The sequence below is a fragment of the Jaculus jaculus genome, chromosome 13 (assembly GCF_020740685.1).
Source record: "Jaculus jaculus isolate mJacJac1 chromosome 13, mJacJac1.mat.Y.cur, whole genome shotgun sequence".
Lineage (NCBI taxonomy): Eukaryota > Metazoa > Chordata > Mammalia > Rodentia > Dipodidae > Jaculus > Jaculus jaculus.
This window is the reverse complement of record NC_059114.1, coordinates 5,938,635-5,957,243: the sequence shown is the minus strand read 5'-3', so window position 1 is coordinate 5,957,243 and position 18,609 is coordinate 5,938,635. Positions and strand designations below refer to the sequence as shown.

General features: G+C 50.1%; 2 protein-coding genes across 5 annotated transcripts in view; both read left to right on the top strand.

Moving 5' to 3' along the window:
• The first annotated feature begins 742 nt into the window (after positions 1–742).
• On the top strand, positions 743–4,468 carry LOC101596386 (D-dopachrome decarboxylase). Its single transcript, XM_045132601.1, has 3 exons — positions 743–921; positions 1,999–2,174; positions 4,223–4,468. Exons 1-3 carry the CDS (start codon positions 814–816, stop codon positions 4,293–4,295), a joined length of 357 nt encoding a protein of 118 aa, XP_044988536.1. The 5' UTR covers positions 743–813; the 3' UTR covers positions 4,296–4,468.
• A 4,313-nt stretch (positions 4,469–8,781) lies between these two features.
• The window catches only part of Cabin1 (calcineurin binding protein 1), a 123,485-nt gene continuing 113,657 nt past the window's right edge, over positions 8,782–18,609 (top strand). For all 4 annotated transcript variants that reach the window (XM_045132014.1, XM_045132012.1, XM_045132013.1 and 1 more), the window contains exons 1-4: positions 8,782–8,861; positions 14,533–14,666; positions 14,996–15,088; positions 17,017–17,130. In XM_045132014.1, the coding sequence (XP_044987949.1) occupies positions 14,664–14,666; positions 14,996–15,088; positions 17,017–17,130 (210 nt within the window). In that variant the 5' untranslated portion in view covers positions 8,782–8,861; positions 14,533–14,663. The remainder of the gene's footprint in view (positions 8,862–14,532; positions 14,667–14,995; positions 15,089–17,016; positions 17,131–18,609) is intronic.

Here is an 18,609-nt window from a genome sequence, read left to right as displayed (position 1 = left end):
CTGCCAGTTGTGGTGGCCCAAGCCTTTAATCCTAACACCAGGAGACTCGCTGTGAGTTCGAGGTCAGCCTGGGACGACATAGTTCCAAGTCGGCCTGGGCTTGATAGAGTGAGACTATCTCAAAACAACAAAAAAGCGGCAGAATAAGAAGCAAAAATGGTCGTTCTAGAATTAAGACCAGGAAATGGTAGGTTCTCACTGACCCACAGAAGAGTCAGGATCACAGGTCACAGACACCAAAAAAAAAAATCTGGATGTGGTGGCGTACACCTTGAATCCCAGTACTCGGGAGGAAGAGGTAGGAGGATCGCAGTGCGTTCGAGGCCGCCCTCAGACTACAAAGTGAATTCCAGGTTTGCCTGGGCTAGAGTGCCTCGAACAAAACAAAAAAAACATTTTTTTTCAAAGCCTATGTGAAATTCCTTACAGAAATGAGTCTAATCAGGGTATTCAACATGTGCGTGCTAGGAGCTTGGACTTCCAAGAAATTTAGAGGCAGCCCACGTGACTGGGGGAGTAACGCCGGCAGCCAGTCAAGGGTAGCCTCAGCAGCCAATCAGGAGAGACACAGGAGCTCCCGCAGCCAATAAGATAAGTTAGGGGGTGTTTAGCCCTTACAGCCAATTGGAAGTGAGGGGAGTAGCCCCAACAGCCAATCAGAACAGACAGGGGGCGTATCCACAGGAGCCAATCAGAGAGCGCCGGATGTTTGTCAGCCAATGAGGAGGCTGGCTGCGGGGGTTGCCCGGCGCCCTTTCTCCCCCGAGCCTCTCCCGGGGAGCGGTGTCCGCTCGCTGCGTGCCGGTTGCCGACATGCCGTTCATTGAACTGGACACGAACCTGCCCGCCAGTAGCGTGCCCGCGGGGCTGGAGAAGCGGTTGTGCGCGGCCACCGCCTCCATCCTGGACAAGCCCGAGGACGTGAGTGAGCGGCGCGGCGGTGTCGGTGTCCCGGGGGCGGCGGGGCGCCTGAGGCTGCGGCGCCTTCCCGCAGTGACTCTCTCTTCCTCCCCACGGAACCCCATCGGCCGTTCACCTCTGACTTTCCATTGCCCCGTGATCCCATCCTCCCTCTCTCCTCCCTCCCGTGCTCCCTCCCTCTCCCTCTCTTCCTCCCTCTCCCCTCCCTCTCTCCCTCCCTCCCTCCACACCGTAGCCTCTGGTCATCCTCTCTAGGCATGACAGGGTCCTGACCTCCAGGGGCCCTTCATGGGTGACCAAAGCTCTGACCCCTCTGGCCTCCACGTCCAGATTCTCATGTGCCCACTGCCTAATACCATCTCCACTTGGACAGCTTCAGGGTTTGACTGTTAAAAAATAAAATCAATTTATTTATTTACTTATTAATCCTCTATCTATGAGAAGGAAAGAGAACGGGCGGCCAGGTCTTCCTGTCACTGCAAATGAAGTCCAGACGCATGTACCACTTTGCGCATCTTTATGTGGCTTTATGCGTGTACTGCAGACTCCAGCCTGGGCCTGCAGGCTTTGCAAGCAAGTGCCTTTAACTGCTGAACCGCCCCTCCAGCCTCAGGCTTTACCTTAAAAAAATATATAATATATATATAATATATGTATATATACATATACATATATTATATATATATTTCAGCCAGGTATAGTGATGTATGCCTTTAATTGCAGCGCTCAGAAGGCAGAGGTAGGAGGATTGCTGTGAGTTCAAGATCATCCTGAGACTACATAGTAAATTCCACGTCAGCCTGGGCTAGAGCAGAACCCTACCTAAAGGGGAAAAAAATTTATTTGCAAGCAGAGAGAGAGAGAGAGAAAGAAAGGCGGCGGGGAGAGAGGGGACATGGGTGTGTCGGGGCGTCTTGCCACTGCAAACAAACTCTAGACGCACGTACCACTTTGTGCACCTGGCTTTACGTGGGTACTGGGGCATCAAACCTGGGCCTGTAGGCTGTGCAAGCAAGTGCCTTTAACCATTGAGCCATCTCCCCAACCCCAGGATTTGACTTTTGTGTCTCCCCACAGCGAGTGAGTGTTACAGTGCGACCAGGCCTGGCCATGGCAGTAGGCGGATCCACAGAGCCCTGCGTCCAGCTACTGGTCTCCTCCATTGGAGTGGTGGGCACCGCTGAGCAGAACCGCAACCACAGTGCCCGCTTCTTTGAGTTCCTCACCAAGGAGCTGGCCTTAGGCCAGGACCGGTGGGTGTATATGGGTACTGAAGGGACCTATGTGGATTGCTGTGCCACCAGAGAGGTGCTCTTGATTCAAGGTTCCTGTGTTAGGTTAGGGACGGTTACATTCCTTGCCCAGCCCAGCAAGCACACAGGGCCCGACACAGGGAGGTTCGTCTGCTCCTTCGGCACAGGGATGGAGGGCGTGCCTGCAGTGAACCTGTGTAGGATTTTTAGTTTCTTCCTTTGCAGTCTTCCTTGTGAGATTTGGACAGGGTGTGGCTTTGGGGACCTTGGTTTTTCCATCAGTATGCTGGGAATGTGCTTGTTTAAGCATACTAGGGCACTGCAGGGGGCCTCTGGGGTGTCCTGGCCGCTGCTGCACCTGCCGCTACTGGCACCGTGCAAGGTGAAGGGAACTGTTTTACCAGAAGGGGTGGGGGTGCCTGACTTTGGGGAGAATGTTCCCAGGCTGGTCAGAGGGAGTCTGGTTATGTACTGAGGCAGAGACCTTTGGATCAGATGAGACTGGGATAGAGCATCAAGAGGTAGTGAAACGAGCACTGGACATCTGGATTTCTACTTGTACTTACTTTATGTATTTGAGAGGCAGGTAGATAGAGAGAATGGGCATGCCAAGGTCCCTCTAGCCACTGCAAATGAACTCTAGACGCACATGCTGCCTTGTTTGCCTGGGTTTATGTGGGAACTGGGGAATCGAACTCGGGTCCTTAGGCTTTGCAGTCGGGCACTTTAACCTCTGAGCCATCTGTTCAGCCCAACACCTGGATTTTGAGTCTGCCACTGCTAAGAGATCACAGACAAAACTGGAAATAAACCATCTTCAATTCACCATCTCTTCTGTAGCTACAGGGTCAGGCTAAATGACCCATCTCCCACAAGAAAGCCTTACCCTCTAAACCTGACACCCTGGGGCGGGGTTAAACTTTCATATTCTTGTTGGGCGTGGTGGCGCACGCCTTTAATCGCAGCACTCAGGAAGCAGAGGTAGGAGGATCTCCGTGAGTTCGAGGCCATCCTGAGACTCCATAGTGAATTCCAGGTCAGCCTGAGCTAGAGTGAAACTCTGCCTGGAAAAACTAAAAAAAATAAAGAAGTTTCATATATAAAATCTTCATGCTTGTGAAGAACTCAGGGTATGGGAGGTTTTGAAAGCGCTTTCAGGATGGCTCTTGGTTGTCCCAGGAAGACGAGCGGAGAACCCCTGGATATGATAGCTCCTCAGATCTTGTCGTTAAGCTGGGGAGGCCATGCTCACGGTCAGCATTGTACGGGGATGTCTCCACTCATAATCCCACTGGATCCTACAAGCCCTGTCCAGGACCCCTGTGTGTAAGCGGCCCATCTCCACAAGGGGCCTGTCTGCATTAGACTGACTTTACACATGGAAAGTAAAGCCTGTCAGCCGTCTTCACACCCTGTGCTAGGCTACATTTTATCTTTATTTTTATGTATGAGAGTAAAAGAGAGAGAGAAAATGGGCACACCAGGGCTTCTGCAAACAAACTCCAGACACATGTGCCACCATGGGTATCTGGCTCATGTGGGTACCAGGGAATCAAACCTGGGTCCTTTGGCTTTGTAGGCAAGTACCTTAACCGCTAAGCCATCACTCTAGCCCCCCCCCCCCATGCTAAGCTATTACCGGGGTTTTCTTGTGACCTCTGTGGTAGGGGCACCCTGATTCATTCCACAGACTTCAGTCAGGGTCTGCCTGCATGTAGCTTTGAGCCAGGCTTTGAGAAGGCTGGGGTGTAGTGGGCCTGCACTTAGCAGGGAGATGGGGACTGCCCCTCTGAGTCCACATCCTGAGATACACTTGAGCACACAGCATATCTGCCAAGGCCACTGTTGTGTCCTGGGTCAACCGTGGCCTTGTGCAGCCATCAGCTGTCCTGTCTCAGCAGGGTCAACGGAGGGTCCTTAGCTGAGGGCTGAGTAGACCGGCATGGGCTGATGTGACCTGAGAGCCTGCAGTGGCCATGATGGGCAGGGCAGGGACCTTGCAGGGTGAGTTTGCCGAGGAGCTGACGTCTCTTTCCTGTTTCCTCCAGGATAGTTATCCGCTTCTTCCCCTTGGAGCCCTGGCAGATTGGAAAGAAAGGGACAGTCATGACGTTTCTGTGAGTGGCACGAAGCATCTAGGAGCCTGCGGCTCTTTCCAGAAGCCTTCTGGCAGAGTCATGGCCTGGTAGATGCCAGCTCCAGGTACCCCTTCCACAGACACATGATGTCGCTTCACCTCACGGTTGTCCTCTTCCCTGGCCTCATGTCAAATAAACGTTGAGAACATCACCTCATCATGACGTCTTTACTTCTGTCACCTCCTCCCTGGTAGACAGCAGGGTTGGCTCGTGAGGAAAAAGGATGGGCTGTTTCCTGCCTGTGTGGTTGGTGTTTGAGGTTTTACAGGGCTGGAATCTGAGGTTACGGGCTCAGCCTGGAAGGTTTGCTTTCCTTACCTATGTGCGTGGCATAGGGACATAGGGTCAGCTGGCCTGGCCTAGAACTTCCTGTACACTCATTCTGCTGATATCTCGAAAATCCGGACCTCAGCCTGGGGTGGCCTGGGTCATCACCGGTGCCTGCTGCGCCAGCCTGGGGAATGGGGCCAGCCGCATGTCAAGAACCTTCCCTGGGCTTCATCTTGTTACCTCAAGCCTTGAGGCGTCTGTCACCGGAGCTGCCTGCTTTGCAGAACCTGTGTCCGACGTGGGAGATGTCATGTCCGCCCGCATGCCAAGCGTGGAAACGCAGCGGCCGCCCCAGAAGCCGAGGGCATGCCATTCCCTCTGCCGTCTACACGCCTTCGCCTTTTGGGCTGCACAGGCAGAACAAGGAGCCCGAAGGAAGCCCGTCTCCTCCTTTCCAGATCCTGCTGCAGGTTCCAGCTTGTGCCCCTCAGGCACTGGCCGGTGCTGAGTCTCTCGTGGTTAGATAACACCTTTATGAAACATCAATTTGGACTTTGCGTTCTGTGTAGCCTACATAGCTAATAAAGTTAATTTCCAGTGGAATTTGCCAACGCCTACTGTGTTTATACTTGATGCTGATGAGGCCTCATGAAAAGCTAGACCTTGGGGCTGGGGAGGAGACTTAACGGTTAAAGGCACTTACTTGCAAAACCTGTTGGCCTGGGTTCAGCTTTCGACTACCCACATGAAGCCATGTGTGCCAAGTTTGTTTGCAGTGGTAAGAGCCCCTGGTGTGGCCATATTTATTCATTTTCTTTGCTCACCCCCCCACCTCTTTTAGTTTTTTGTTTTTGTTTTTTTTTCTTTTCCTCTCAAATAAATAAAAGTTGTGAAGAAAGCTGGACCTTGAAGTTGTTTCTGTACTCATTTCTTCTGTCCAGGTGTTTTGCAGATTAAAACACCACTTAGGGTTTAGATAGCAGGTCTGTCAGTCTGGTCAGAAGGGCCTGATTCTGCCCCTGCCCTGACCTCCCAGGATATTAAAAGAGACCAGAGGCGCAAGACTAGAGCCCACTGGAGAGACCGAGCTGACAAGCGTATCTGTAGTGCTGCTTCCCTGGGCACCCCAAAGGATCGCCCAGCTGTCACCTGCAGAGCGTCCCCAGCACCCGGTCACTGTCTGGCCTTGGGGCTCAAGCAGAGCACAGTCTGATCCCCCAGGGGAACTCACATCTCACAACCCACGCGAACGGGTGGAGCGTGCTGTGGGAGTGAAAGGCAGGTGTTGTAGAACACTATTTCGAGTGGGACATTTAGAGGAGGTCCCCTGAGGATGGCATCTGGGCAGGGACCTGCAGGGCAGGAGCGTCAGGCACTGGAAAGTGTGTTGTGAACATCAAAGTGAGAGTGAAAGTCATGAGGTTGACCAGACTTGGGGTGCTGTGCTGACCAAAAGAGCAGGTTCTTCACGAGGAGAGAGGCAGAAGGGGAAGACTGCTTGGTGGTGAGAGGAAAACTTGTCATGCCACTTGTATTAATTTCTTTTTTTAATTTTTAAATTTATTTATTAGAGATAGAGGGAGAGAAAGAGAATGGGTGTGCCAGGGCCTCTAGCCACTGCAAACGAACTCCAGATGCATGTGCCACCTTTTGCCTCTGGTTTATGTGGGTCCTGGAGAATTGAACCTGGGTCCTTAGGCTTTGCAGGTAAGCGCTTTAACCGCTAAGCCATCTCTCCAGCTCATACCACTTGTATTTTAACAAATCCCCCTGGGATAAGAAGGTCACTGTGGGCTGTGCATGGTGGGTGGACGCCTTGAATCCCAGCCCTGGAGTGGGGGACATAGGATCGCCATGAGTTTGATGCCAGCCTGGGATTATATAGTGAATTCCAGGTCAGCCTGGGCTAGAGTGATACCCTACCTCGAAAAACAGAAAACAAAAGTAAGAATGAGTCAAATTAGGGATAATTAAGGAGATATTTCAGTAACTGCTTCATTCCTGTGTGTGGAAGGGTTTGGATGGATGGAAGCTCAGGAGAAGAGCTTACAAAGAAAAGACTGATGACCGAACAGTTTAATCGTTCCTTACCTGGCGACTTCAGTTCCCTTTCTGGGGGGACAGCTGCTGGCAGTCAGAAACGAGTAAAAAGATTTAAAACCAAGCAGAACGCTCTCAGGTCAGCTGGCATTGAGAAACAGTGCCCTTCTCCATCCCGCAACCAGCCACCCAAGCGTGCCGGCAGGGCGCGCCCTCTGGCGGCGGAGTGAAGAAACTTCACTGGACCCCGAGCTGGGTCGCGGACCCGGCACGCATCCCTTATCCGGAACCAGCCTTTCTAGAAGTTGGCGGGAAAGGACGCCAAGGAAGGATTTCAGAAGCAGCCTGAACTTTCAGAGCTCGGCCAATGGTGCCCTTCAGGAGGCTGATGAAGTGTTTGAAGATTCTGTGTCTGTGTGTCATCCATGCAGAGTCACTCTCATGTCCAGTTGTCTTGCTGAACATAGACCTTAAGTGAAGGCTGTTTTCAAAATTAATTACTTTATTTGCAAGGAGAGAGGCAGAGAGAGAATGAGTGTGGCAGGGTCTCTAGCCACTGCAAATGGACTCCAGACTCATGTGCCCCTTGTGCATCTGGCTTACGTGGGTCTTGGAGAATCGAACCTAGGTCCTTTGGCTTCGCAGGCAAACGCCTTAACCGCTAAGCCATCTTTTCAGCCCGAAGGCAGTTTTTTTTTTTTTTTTTTTGAGGTAGGGTCTCATTCTGGTCCAGGCTGACCTGGAATTCACTATGTAGTCTCAAGGTGGCCTCGAACTCATGGCAGTCCTCCTACCTCTGCTTCCCCAGTGCTGGGATTGAAGGCATGGGCCAACATGCGCCCGGCTCAAGTGTTTTAGGTTTTTATTTTTATTTTTCAAAGGAGTACCAGGCGTGGTGGCACATGCCTTTAATATCAGCCCTTGGAAGGCAGAGGTAGGAGGATCAACATGAGTCGAGGCCACCCTGACACTACATAGTGAATTCTAGGTCAACCTGGGCTAGAGCAAGACCCTACCTTGAAAAACCAAATAACAATAATAATAATAAAATTTTAAAAATACTTAAAAAAAAAAGGAGAAGTGAGGAGGATCGTAGTGACTTTGAGGCCACCCTGAGACTACATAGTGAATTCCAAGTCAGCCCGGGCTTACAGCAGAACCCTGCCTTAAAAAAAAAAAAAAAAAAAAAAAAAAGAGGAACTAGTTGGAAAGATGGGTTCCAGTGTAGCGGGAGGCGGGGGGGGGGATGTGAGAAGGGACCAGGGAAGGTAGGGGAAAAGGGATTATGATCAGGGTACACTGTGTATACGTATGGAGGCTGTCAATGTAAAGTTTAAAGTGGACCGTCTGGGGAGTTGACTCTCCAGCTGAGGCACTTGCAAAGCCAAATGTACCAAGTGGTGGATGCATCTGGAGTTCCTTTGCAGGGCCTGGCGCATACATACTCTGTCACTCTAGATCTTCCTCTTTTTCTGTTTGCAAATAAATAAGAAATAAAAGAGGGCTGGTAAGACGAGTCAGTGTCAGTGGTTTAGGCGCTTGCCTACAAAGCCTAACGGCCTGGGTTCGATTCCCCAGGTCCCACTTCAAGCCAGGTGCACAAGGTGGCGCATGCATCTGGAGTTCGTTTTCAGTGGCTGGAAGCCCTGGCGTGCCCATTCTCTCTCCCTCTCCCTTTCTCCCTCTCTCGCCTCTTTGTCTTTCTCTGTTCGCGAATAAATAAATAAATAAATAAGTGACAAAAGTCACTTAATTAAAGCAAAATAGCAAGAACATCTCATTTAAGAACTAGCGGGGACCAGTGTCCACTCTTGGCCCTTCACAAGTGTGGCAAGTAGCCAGATGTGGCAGCGCGCTTCTAATCCCAGCCAAAGGGAGCCTGGGGCAGCCTTCCTGCGAATTCAAGGCCAGCATCCTGGTTTACATCCAAAAAATGCCCACGTGCAAATGCCCCAAGTGCCCAGTCGTGGCGCGGTGGTGGGCGTCGCGAGCCGGCAGCTGTCAGAGCTCGGCGCCCGGGAGTTTGAGCTCGCCGCCGGCAAGGGGGCGCTGTGAACCTGCACGGGGAACGCTGGTGATTGGCTAGCGGCTCCAGCACGCCAGCCAATGGGAGCGTTGATTGGCCATCGGCGCCGGCACGGCAGCCAATGGGAACGCTCCTTGTTGTCGTGCGCGCCGCCGGCCGGCGCAGGAAGGTCTGGACCGGGCTGGATGGGGCAGGTTGCCGTGGAGATGCCCGGTGAGTGTTCCTGGGCGGAAGCGGAGGTTTGGGGAGCTCGGGGGGCGGGAGGGGTCGGTTCACGTGCCCTTTGCTCCTGCCTACCGCCCCTTCCCCGGGGTGGGCTGCGGCCCGCGAGTGGTCCAGGGGTGGGCGCTGCATTCGCGGCCTTCGCCTGCCGCGTCCCTTGCCAGGTGAGGGTGGTGCTGGGTCGGGGCGGACGCAGAGGCCCTGGGGAGCTTTGAGCGACCTGCTTCTGGGCGCCCCAGAGGCTTCCGGCGGGTCCGAGCATCCTGACCATTCTGCTGCCCTCCGCCCCGGGCGCCGGCTCCAAACCCCTGCCACTCCTGAGTGTCCGCACGGGTGGGTTGGTGTGCGCGGGGCTGTGGGCACGACGACCCCTTAACTCTGCAGGATCTGTTTTGCGTTTTTCTTTTTCTTTTTTGGTTTTCCGAGGTAGGGTCTCGCTCTAGCCCAGGCTGACCTGGATGGAATGCACTATGTAGTCTCAGGTGGTCTCGAACTCACGGCGATCCTCCCTCCTACCTCTGTCTCCCGAGTGCCACCACGCCCCGGCTAAGACCTCGTTTTCTTACAGGTCATAAGTGGGGACAGAGATTCCGTGGGGCCAAAGTTTCTTCTGTGGGATTCATATGCAGTGGTTTACAAATAGAGTTATTGCCGGCTGGGGAGATGGCCCAGCGGTGAGAGGCACTTACTTGCAAAGCCTGGTAGCCTGGGTTCGAATCCCCAGTACCCACAGTAAAGCCACGCGCAGAGAGTGGTGGTGCATGTGTCGAGTTCATGCGGAACCATACTTACTGTCTCTCTCAAATAAATAAAGAGGGGCTGGAGAGATGGCTCAGCCTGGTAAGGCGCTTGCCTGAGAAACCTAAGGACCTAGGTTCAATTCCCCAGTACCCACGTAAACCAGATGCACAAGATGGTGTATGCGCCTGGAGTTTGTTTGCAGTGGCTGGCGGCCCTGGCACACCCATTGTGTGCCTATCTTTCTCAAATAAAATATTTTAAAAAGCCGGGTGTGGTGGCTCATGCCTTTAATCCTAGCACTTGGGAGGCAGAGGTAGGAGGATCACCGTGAGACCCTACCTCGAAAAACTAAACTAAAATAATAATAATAAAAAAAATGATTGAGGAACAGTGAGCTCCATCTCAGTGGTTTCTTTGGAGTCTCTGTGCTCGGTAAGTAAGCCCTCACCCCGAGACTGAGGGAGGAGCATCCTTGTGATCCTGATATAGTCGGCCCCACTGAAGGGCTGTTCTGGGGTCGCATACTCCTGGACAGGGGCAGGGAGCTTCTAGAACTGGCCACAGGGTGGAATGAAACTTCTCTGTGGTGTGGCTGATATGGGGTCCCAGTGCTCTGAAAGTTAGCCCTCATCCCAAGGCTGAGGGAGGAGCACCAGAGGAATAATTTTGACACTGGAAGCTCCATCAAGGTAGCAGCTTTGCGGCCCCCACGTTCCTGTAAGTAACCCTTCATCATGTTTTGAAAGTGACCCCAATAAACTCACTGGTTTACTGAACCAGCATGGGTGTAATTTTACTTTGGTGTGCCATCTGAGCCATATTTGGTGTAAAGACATGTGTTCATGTCAACTCAGGTGAAAAGTTCCCCAAGACCCATGCCTTTAGTCTTAGAACTCAGGAGATAGAGGTAGGAGGATCACTGTGAGTTCAAGGCCAGCCTGGAACTACAGTGTGCACTCCAGGTCAGCCTGGGAAAGAGTGAGACCCTGTCTTGAAAAATCCAAATAAATAAATAAATAAAACCATCCATTAACCTGATGTGGTGGTGTACACTTTTAATCCCAGCACTTGGGAGGCAGAGGTAGGTGGATTACTGTGAGTTCAAGGCCAGACTGGGACTACAGAGCGAGTTCTAGGTCAGCCTGGGCTAGAGCGAGACCTGATCTTGAACAAACAAACTCCCCCCCTCCCTACCATCCTTTGCTCTTGCAGTGAGCTGTCTTGACTAGTCTGAAACTTAGCATGGAAGAGGAAAGGGAGCTGGTGAGGGACACCTATGTCAGGCTAGTCACACAGCCAGGTCCGGCCACAGCTTAATGTGGACTTCACCTTCTGCACTCTTACACCGGAGCCGGCCAGCGGTCACCACTGTGTATCATGGTGCCAGTGTGCTGCTGGTCTCAGCTGCTCTTCTTCACGTGTGCTTTGAGATGGCGAACTTAGGAGCTTGAACGTGGCGAATATGCACCTGAATGCCAGACGCACACTTTGTGCTTCTGGCTGTAGGTGGGTACTCTGGAAGTGAACCTGGGCTGGCAGACTTTGCATGCAAGTGCCTTTAGCTACTGAAACATCTTCCCAGCCCATGTCATCTTTATTTTGTAGCTGTTTTTTCTTTCTTCCCCCCTGAGGTAGGGTTTCTCTCTAGCCCACGCTGACCTGGAATTTACTGTATAGTCTCAGGCAGGCCTTGAACTCACAGTGATCCTCCTACCTCTGTTCCCCACGTGTTGGGATTAAAGGTGTGCATCACCATGTCTGGTGCTGTTTTTTTTTTTTTTAATATTTATTTATGAAAGAGAAAGAGGCAGATAGAGATAATGGGTGCATGAGGGCCTCTAGCCACTGCAAACAAACTCTAGACACGTGTCACCTTGTGCATCTGGATTTATGTGGGTACTGGGGAATCAAACCCAAGTTTTTTTTATGCTTTGCAAGCAAACATCTTAACTGCTGAGCCATCTCTCCAGCCCGCCGCTCCCCATGAGCAAGATATAGTGGGTACATCTTTGTTTTGAGCAGACCCATAGGGGCGGGACTTCAGATCATACATGTTAATTCTATCTGAGGAGTGGTCAGACTGTTGTCTGGAGGGCTGCACTCTCTTTTTTTCTTTAAAAAACATATATTTTTTTCTTTAAAAAATATATATTTTTTATTGACAACTTTATACTTACAGACAACAAACCATGGTATTTCCCTCCCCTCCCTGGCTTTTCCCTTCATAACTCTGCTCTCCGTTATATCCCCTCCCGCTCTCCATTAGTCTCTCTTTTAATTTGATGTTATAATCTTTTTCTCCTATTATGAGGGTCTTCTGTGGGTATTGCTAGGCATTGTGAGGTGTTGGGTATCGAGGCCAAATTCTGTCTGATCAGTTGTATGTAAGGAGTAGTGTCCTGTTGCAGTCATGTTCCCACTGCTGTTAGAAATCACCCAACCAAGAGCCGCTTGTGAGAAACAAGAGGTTTATTTTGGCTTACAGGCTGGTGGGGGAGAGCTCCATGATGGCAGGGGAAAATGACGACACGAGCAGAGGGGGGACATCACCCCCTGGCTAACGTAAGGTGGATAACAGCAACAGGAGGGTGTGCCAAACACTGGCAAAGGGAAGCTAGCTACAACACCCATAAGCCTGCCCCCAACAATACACCGCCTCCAGGAGGCATTAATTCCCAAATCTTACATCAGCTGGGCATCTAGCATTTAGAACAGCTAAGTTTATGGGGGACACCCGAATCAAACCACCACACCTTCCTTTGGCTCTTACATTCTTTCTGTCACCTCTTCCACAATGGACCATGAATGAGCCTTGGAGGGTATGATAGAGATGTTTCAGTGCTGGACACGCCTCCATCCCTTCTCAGCACTGTGTTGCCTTTTGGGTCACCCAGTGGTCATTGCCATCTGAAAAGAGAAGCTTCTCTAACCAGAAGTGAGATTAGCATTAATATATGAGTATGAGCACTAAGTGTAGTGCTTTCAGGGCAATTTGGTGACAGTAATATATGCATTTATCCAGACAAGAGCAAGCTTTATACCCTTAAGGCTCATGACCTCCCCTGCCATTGGCTTTTGATTAGGTTTTCAGTACCAGGCATGTATTCCCTCCCATAGAGCGGGCCTCCAGTAGAGAGCAGTTGGTTTCCCCCAGAGCAGGTATGCTACTGTTGAGCTCATTCAGTCATTTGGCCTGTCTGGCCAAACTTGAGGTTTCCAGGGTTCACTGTTTTCACCGCTGATTTCTTCGGTCTCCCATAAGGCTGCATAAGTACAGCATTTTCCAGCTTTCAGTTGGCTGGGCTACAGGGAGGAGGTTTTCTGCTCTGCATGAGCTTGATTTCTCAGTGACTTTGCCACTCAGGCATGTGAAGTCTTCAGCAATAGGGTCTTACCAGCTCTTTCTCATGGGAAACCAAGGGCCTTGGCAATAGCCTGTAATGTTTTGGAGGCAACAGGGACCTCCCTGGCCAACAACTCACTGGAAGGTATCTCATCCCTGGCACTGAAAATTTTCTACTAATAATCTATGGCTTCTGGATGTGTCATTATCCACAAAAGTAGATTTTTGTATGTTGTATTTAGAATATCTTGAATTTTGATTGACCTTCCTCCCCCACCCTTCTTTTATACAGTCTCTTCCCCTGACCTCACTTAGGTCATTCCACTCCCTGTAATCTGTTTTTCTACTTACATATATACAATACCATCCTCTTAAGTCCTTCCCTCTCCTCCCTCCCTTATAGCCTTTTTCTAGCTTACTGGCCTCTGCTGCTGATCTTTGGTTCCAGCTCACACATAAGTCTATACATTTGTAGCTAGGATCCACATATGAGAGAGAACATGCGATGTTTGGCTTTCTGGGCCTGGGTTACCTCACTTAGTATAATACTTTCCAGGTCCATCCATCTCCCTGCCAATTTCATAATTTCATTTTTCTTTACTGCTGAATAATTCCATTGTGTAAATGTACCACATCTTTATTATCTATTAATCTGTGGATGGACATCTAGGCTGGTTCCATTTCCTAGCTATTGTGAATAGAGCAGCATTGAACATGGTTGTGCAAATATTCCTAAGGTAGTGAGAAAAATCATTAAGATACATGCCTAGGAGTGCTATAGCTGGATTATATGGTAAGTCTATTTTTAGCTGTCTCAAGACCCTCTACACTGATATCCACAGTGGCTGGGCCAGACTACTTTCCCACCAACAGTGTAGAAGGGTTCTTCTTTTGTCCAGTTCCTCGCCACCATTTGTGGTCATTTGTTTTCTTGATGGTAGCCATTCTGACAGGAGAGAGATGGAATCTCAAGGTAGGTTTAATTTACATTTCCCTGATGGCTAAGGATGTAGAACACTGTTTTAGATGTTTATATACCATCAGTATTTCTTCCAATGAGAACTCCATTTAGTTCCATAGCCCATTTTTTGATTGGGTTGTTTGATGTCTTATTGTTCTGTTTTTTGAGGTTTTTTTTTTTTTTTTGTATATTCTGGATATTAATCCCCTGTCAGATGTGTAGCTGGCAAAGATTTTCTCCCATTCTGTAGGTTGTCTCTTTGCTCTATTCACAGTGTCCTTTGCTGTATAAAAGCTTTGTCATTTCTTGGGCTCCCAGTGGTTTTAGTTTCTGAGCAGTTGGGGTTCTATTCAGAGAGTCATTACCTATGCCAATATGTTGAAGGGTTTCCCCTACCTTTTCCTCAAGCAATTTCAGAGTTTCAGGTCTGATATTAAGGTCCCTGATCCACTTGGATCTATTTTCGTCTTTCTACATATAGATAACCAGTTTTCCTTCCTGAGAGCAACCCAGAGTTTTCATTTCTCTACATTCTCTAGTCCTGTCTTCTCTTGCAGCCTACACTGGCCCATGTCCTTCTAAATATGTTTTTTTCCCATTCTGTTTCTAAAACCCAGGTGGGATCTTGGCACTGTGGTGTTTTTCGCTCTGCTTGGACCCTTCCGTCTGTCTTTAGGGGTTTGTAAACGGGGACAGCCTCTACCAGTGATGGAAAGTGACTCTCCATGGTGGTGCTGAGTCTCTGAGTATGGTAAGGACTGACACCTGCCTGCTTTGCCGGTGCAGCGTGGTGCGGTGAGGGCCTTTTCCTAGTGGCCTCAGTATCCTTCCTCCATGTCGGTTGACTGGTTGGTGGCGTGTACCAGCCTCTCTCTGTTCCTTAATAGTTGGCAACACCCGGGGTGCACTTCCCACACAGGTCGGCATGTTCTCACTGCCAGACATGCTCGCACCCTTCTTTTCCTGAATGGTTATTTGCAGTGTTTCACCTGTGGCTTTTCAAGGTAGGATAGGGTGTGTGCTCGGGCAGAATGGAATCATCTGAAAGCACCACTGCTCTGCCTCTGAACCTGCTTCTAGATTCGAATTGCGGCCCTAAATGCCAGCTCCACAGTGGAGGATGACCACGAAGGAAGCTTTAAAAGTCACAAAACCCAGACAAAGGAGGCTCAGGTATGTACTCCAAAGTCTTCCCTTGCTTCTTACTTCTGTAGGAGGAGGTTCAGGTTAAGTGCATTCACATTTCCTCACTGGGATGCTAGGGGGAATTCCAGTTTGAGGGGTGACTGGTTCTCCAATTCATGTTGAACCTGTTTGACTCAGGAGACAGTTACACTGAAGAGAGTTCAGTATCTTCTAAGAATACGTGAGGCCTGTTCCGTGCCGGGACATACTTCTCCGCTGGGGCAGCTTTCTGTGCACCTGTGCTGTGTGGAGGCCCTGGAGGTCCATGTGTCCGGGAGTAGTGGGATGTTAGTGGCCAGCACCTTCGCTTACAGCGAATGAGATCTGGACAGCAGCTGCCTGTGATCTGCTTTTGCTCTCGCCCCCCCCCCCACCCCATGTGTGTGACCCAGCTTCATCTTCCCAAGGTATCGATCACATCTGTCTGCTGTATTGCCTGGTGACTCTGATTTCCTTTCCCCTCTCTCCCGCCTTTCTTTCTTCCCCCTCCCTGCTCCCTCCCTCCTATCTTTACACCTATGTTTTACTCTGGTGTAACAAGAATTTGCTCCTGTGTTTGTTTTATCTGCAATAAACATATGCTTACCAACTTCTGCCTCCTTTTGTGGAAGAAACTAGAACAGTTCCAGAGCTCTTTCTTTCAGAAGTCTCCTTGCCAGCTGTCCCAATCTGTGAGGAATGTCACTAGGTAGAGTCGGAGTGTTGGAGAAGGATGTCACCCTCCTCGGGCTCAGTGGTGGAGCTTGTATTTAGATACACGAGGCCCTGTGTTCAGCTTCCACACAGCTCAGGAAGAAGTGCACAGGACAAGATGTGGTGGGAGCGCCCCTCTCAGCACCACACTTGGGAGTTTTTCATGGAGATTTTGTAGGTCACTGGTGATGAGCCCAATTTCCAGTCCTTTCCTCTTCCTGAAGGCTGCGGTGGTGTGGAGGACCTGGAAACCCTAACCCCTTAATGGTGGTTCGTGCAGCTACCAGCCCTACCCTAAAGCTGTCTAGGGGCCTCAGTCCCTATCATCTTATTAGCATAGACTCAGATGCAGTAGAAAGGGGCTTATTAGGAATACCAGAAAATGCTAATATCACTCTGTCACTCGGAAAATTCTAAACGCTTTAGAAGCTCCATCTCAGTAGCTTTGAGAGCACATATATACCACTCTTCCTCCCCTTTTTTTTTCTTTTGTTTTTCTCAAGGTAGGGTCTCTCTCTAGCTCAGGCTGACCTGGAATTCACTATGTAGTCTCAGGGTGGCCTCAAATTCATGGTGATCCTCTTACCTCTGCCTCCAGAGTGCTGGGATTAAAGGTGTGCACCACCACACCCAGCATATATACCACTTTTTTTTTTTAATGAGAGAATTGGGGTGGGGGATTGGCATACCAGGGCCTCTAGCCACAGTAATCAAACTCCAGATGCAGATGCATGTGCCATCTTGTGTGCATTTGTGACCTTGCACGTGCCTCACCTCATGTGCCTGGCTTACGTGGGATCTGGAGCGTTGAACATGGGTCTTTTTTTAAAAAAATATTTTGTTTATTTATTTATTTGAGAGCAATAGAGAGATAAAGAGGGGGAGAGAGAGAGAAAGAGAGAGGGAGAGAGAGAATGGGTGCTCCAGGGCCTCCAGCCACTGCAAATGAACTCCAGATGCATGCACCACCTTGTGCATCTGGCTAACATGGGTCCTGGGGAATTGAGCCTCGAACTGGGGTCCTTAGGCTTCAAAGGCAAGTGTTTAACCACTAAGCCATCTCTCCAGCCCAAACATGGGTCTTTAGGCTTCTCAGACAAGCACTTTCACCGCTGAGCCATCTCTCCAGCCCCACGTATATACTTCTCATGGTGTTGTGCACATCTCTTGGATTCTCTGTGTTCCTTTGGTCTGGTGAAAGGGTCTCCTGTCTTGGTTTGCAGGAAGCAGAAGCTTTCGCCTTGTACCATAAAGCCTTGGATCTGCAGAAGCATGACAGGTTTGAGGAGTCTGCCAAGGCCTACCATGAACTCCTGGAGGCGCACCTGCTGCGGGAGGTGAGGCTCTGGCAGGCCAGGCTTCGTGCGAAGTGAATAGAAACAAGCTCTTGAGCTGGGTTGGTGTCACTCCCATTCTTGACCGGGCATCCCTGGGACCTTAGTTTCCTCAGCTTTAGAGCACCTACCTCATCGTGTGTAGACGATTCTCCAGAAGTGCCTTCCACTGTTCTTACTAATCTTCACAGCTGCTGTGCTTACAAGGCAGGGGTGGGGCCACTCCTTATTTTACACGTGTGGAGACTGAGGCTCAGGAAGGTGTTAGTGGCTCATAACCACTCCCATAAGTGAACCATTACAGTCACAATTGGAACTCATGGTTTTTGTTTTTTTAACTATTTTATTTATTAATTTGAGATAGAGAGAGAGAGAGAGAATTGGCATGCCAAGGTTTCCAGCCACTGCCAACGAACTCCATATGCATCCACCACCTTGTGCATCTGACTTTACTTGGTTAATGGGGAATTGAACCTGGGTCCTTTGGCTTTGCCAGCAAGCATCTTAACTGCTAAGCCATCTCTCCAATCCAAGCTCATGTTTTGTGTGTGTGTGTGTGTGTGTGTGTGTGTGTGTGTGTTTTTCTGAGGCAAGCCCAACAGACTGGCTTTTTTTGGCGGGGTGGGGGAGGAGAGAATCGGAGTGCCGGGGCCTCCAGCCCAGTAATGGAGCTCCAGAGCCTTGCGCCCTTGCGTCACCTTGTGTGTCGGCTTACGTGGGACCTGGAGAGTACACTATGGGTCCTCAGGCTTCACAAGCAAGCTCTTTAACCGGTAAGCCATCTCTCCAGCCCAAAGCTTATGGCTTCTTAATCCCTAATAATTCTGCAGCCAGCACCTTTTGGCCATGGTTGGCGGTCCATGAGTTCAGGTGGTCTATGTAAGGAGGCCGTGGCCTCTTAAGCATAGCTGGAGAGAAGGTTAGTAGCACTGGGAGCAGCAGAGCGGGCCAGGTCGAACAGGAGCTAGTCCTAGCATCGGGGCCTTGCTAGTGATGAATGAGCTTGACTCGGAGTTGACTGAGTCATGGAGATGCTGCCAGGAGGTTTAGGAGTTGGCATCAACCTGGCAATGATTTAAAAAGGTGCATTTTTCATGAGCGGAAAACCTTTGCAAGTTGCTAAAGGTGAATATGTGCATGAATTATAAATCTTCTGCCTTTGATTATAATTCAGTTTGGCACAGGGCTACATGCAATGTTAGGAGTCAGCTAATTGACAGATGTGTAGACGCAGGTGCCTTGTGAATGAAGAAGTGAACAACTTCTCACTGAGCACAAAAGCTCTTGTGTCCCATTGACAGTACTAAACAGCCTAGCAGGCATAGCACAACTTGTGTTTGTTCAGTAATTTCTTAGAAGATTTAAGGCTTTTTGTAGAAGTGATAGTAAGGTAATTTGTTTCTGGGTGTATGTCTGGGTGCTTGCACGTCACAGAGCCTGTGGAGGTCGGAGGACGGCTGTGGGTTGTCAGTCCTCTTCTGT

Coding starts and splice junctions, on each gene's coding strand:
- LOC101596386 (XM_045132601.1), top strand. CDS start 814: ATGCCGTTCATTGAACTGGACACGAACCTGCCCGCCAGTAGCGTGCCC. Junction 922..1,998: donor TCCTGGACAAGCCCGAGGAC/GTGAGTGAGCGG, acceptor GTCTCCCCACAG/CGAGTGAGTGTTACAGTGCG. Junction 2,175..4,222: donor CTGGCCTTAGGCCAGGACCG/GTGGGTGTATAT, acceptor TGTTTCCTCCAG/GATAGTTATCCGCTTCTTCC.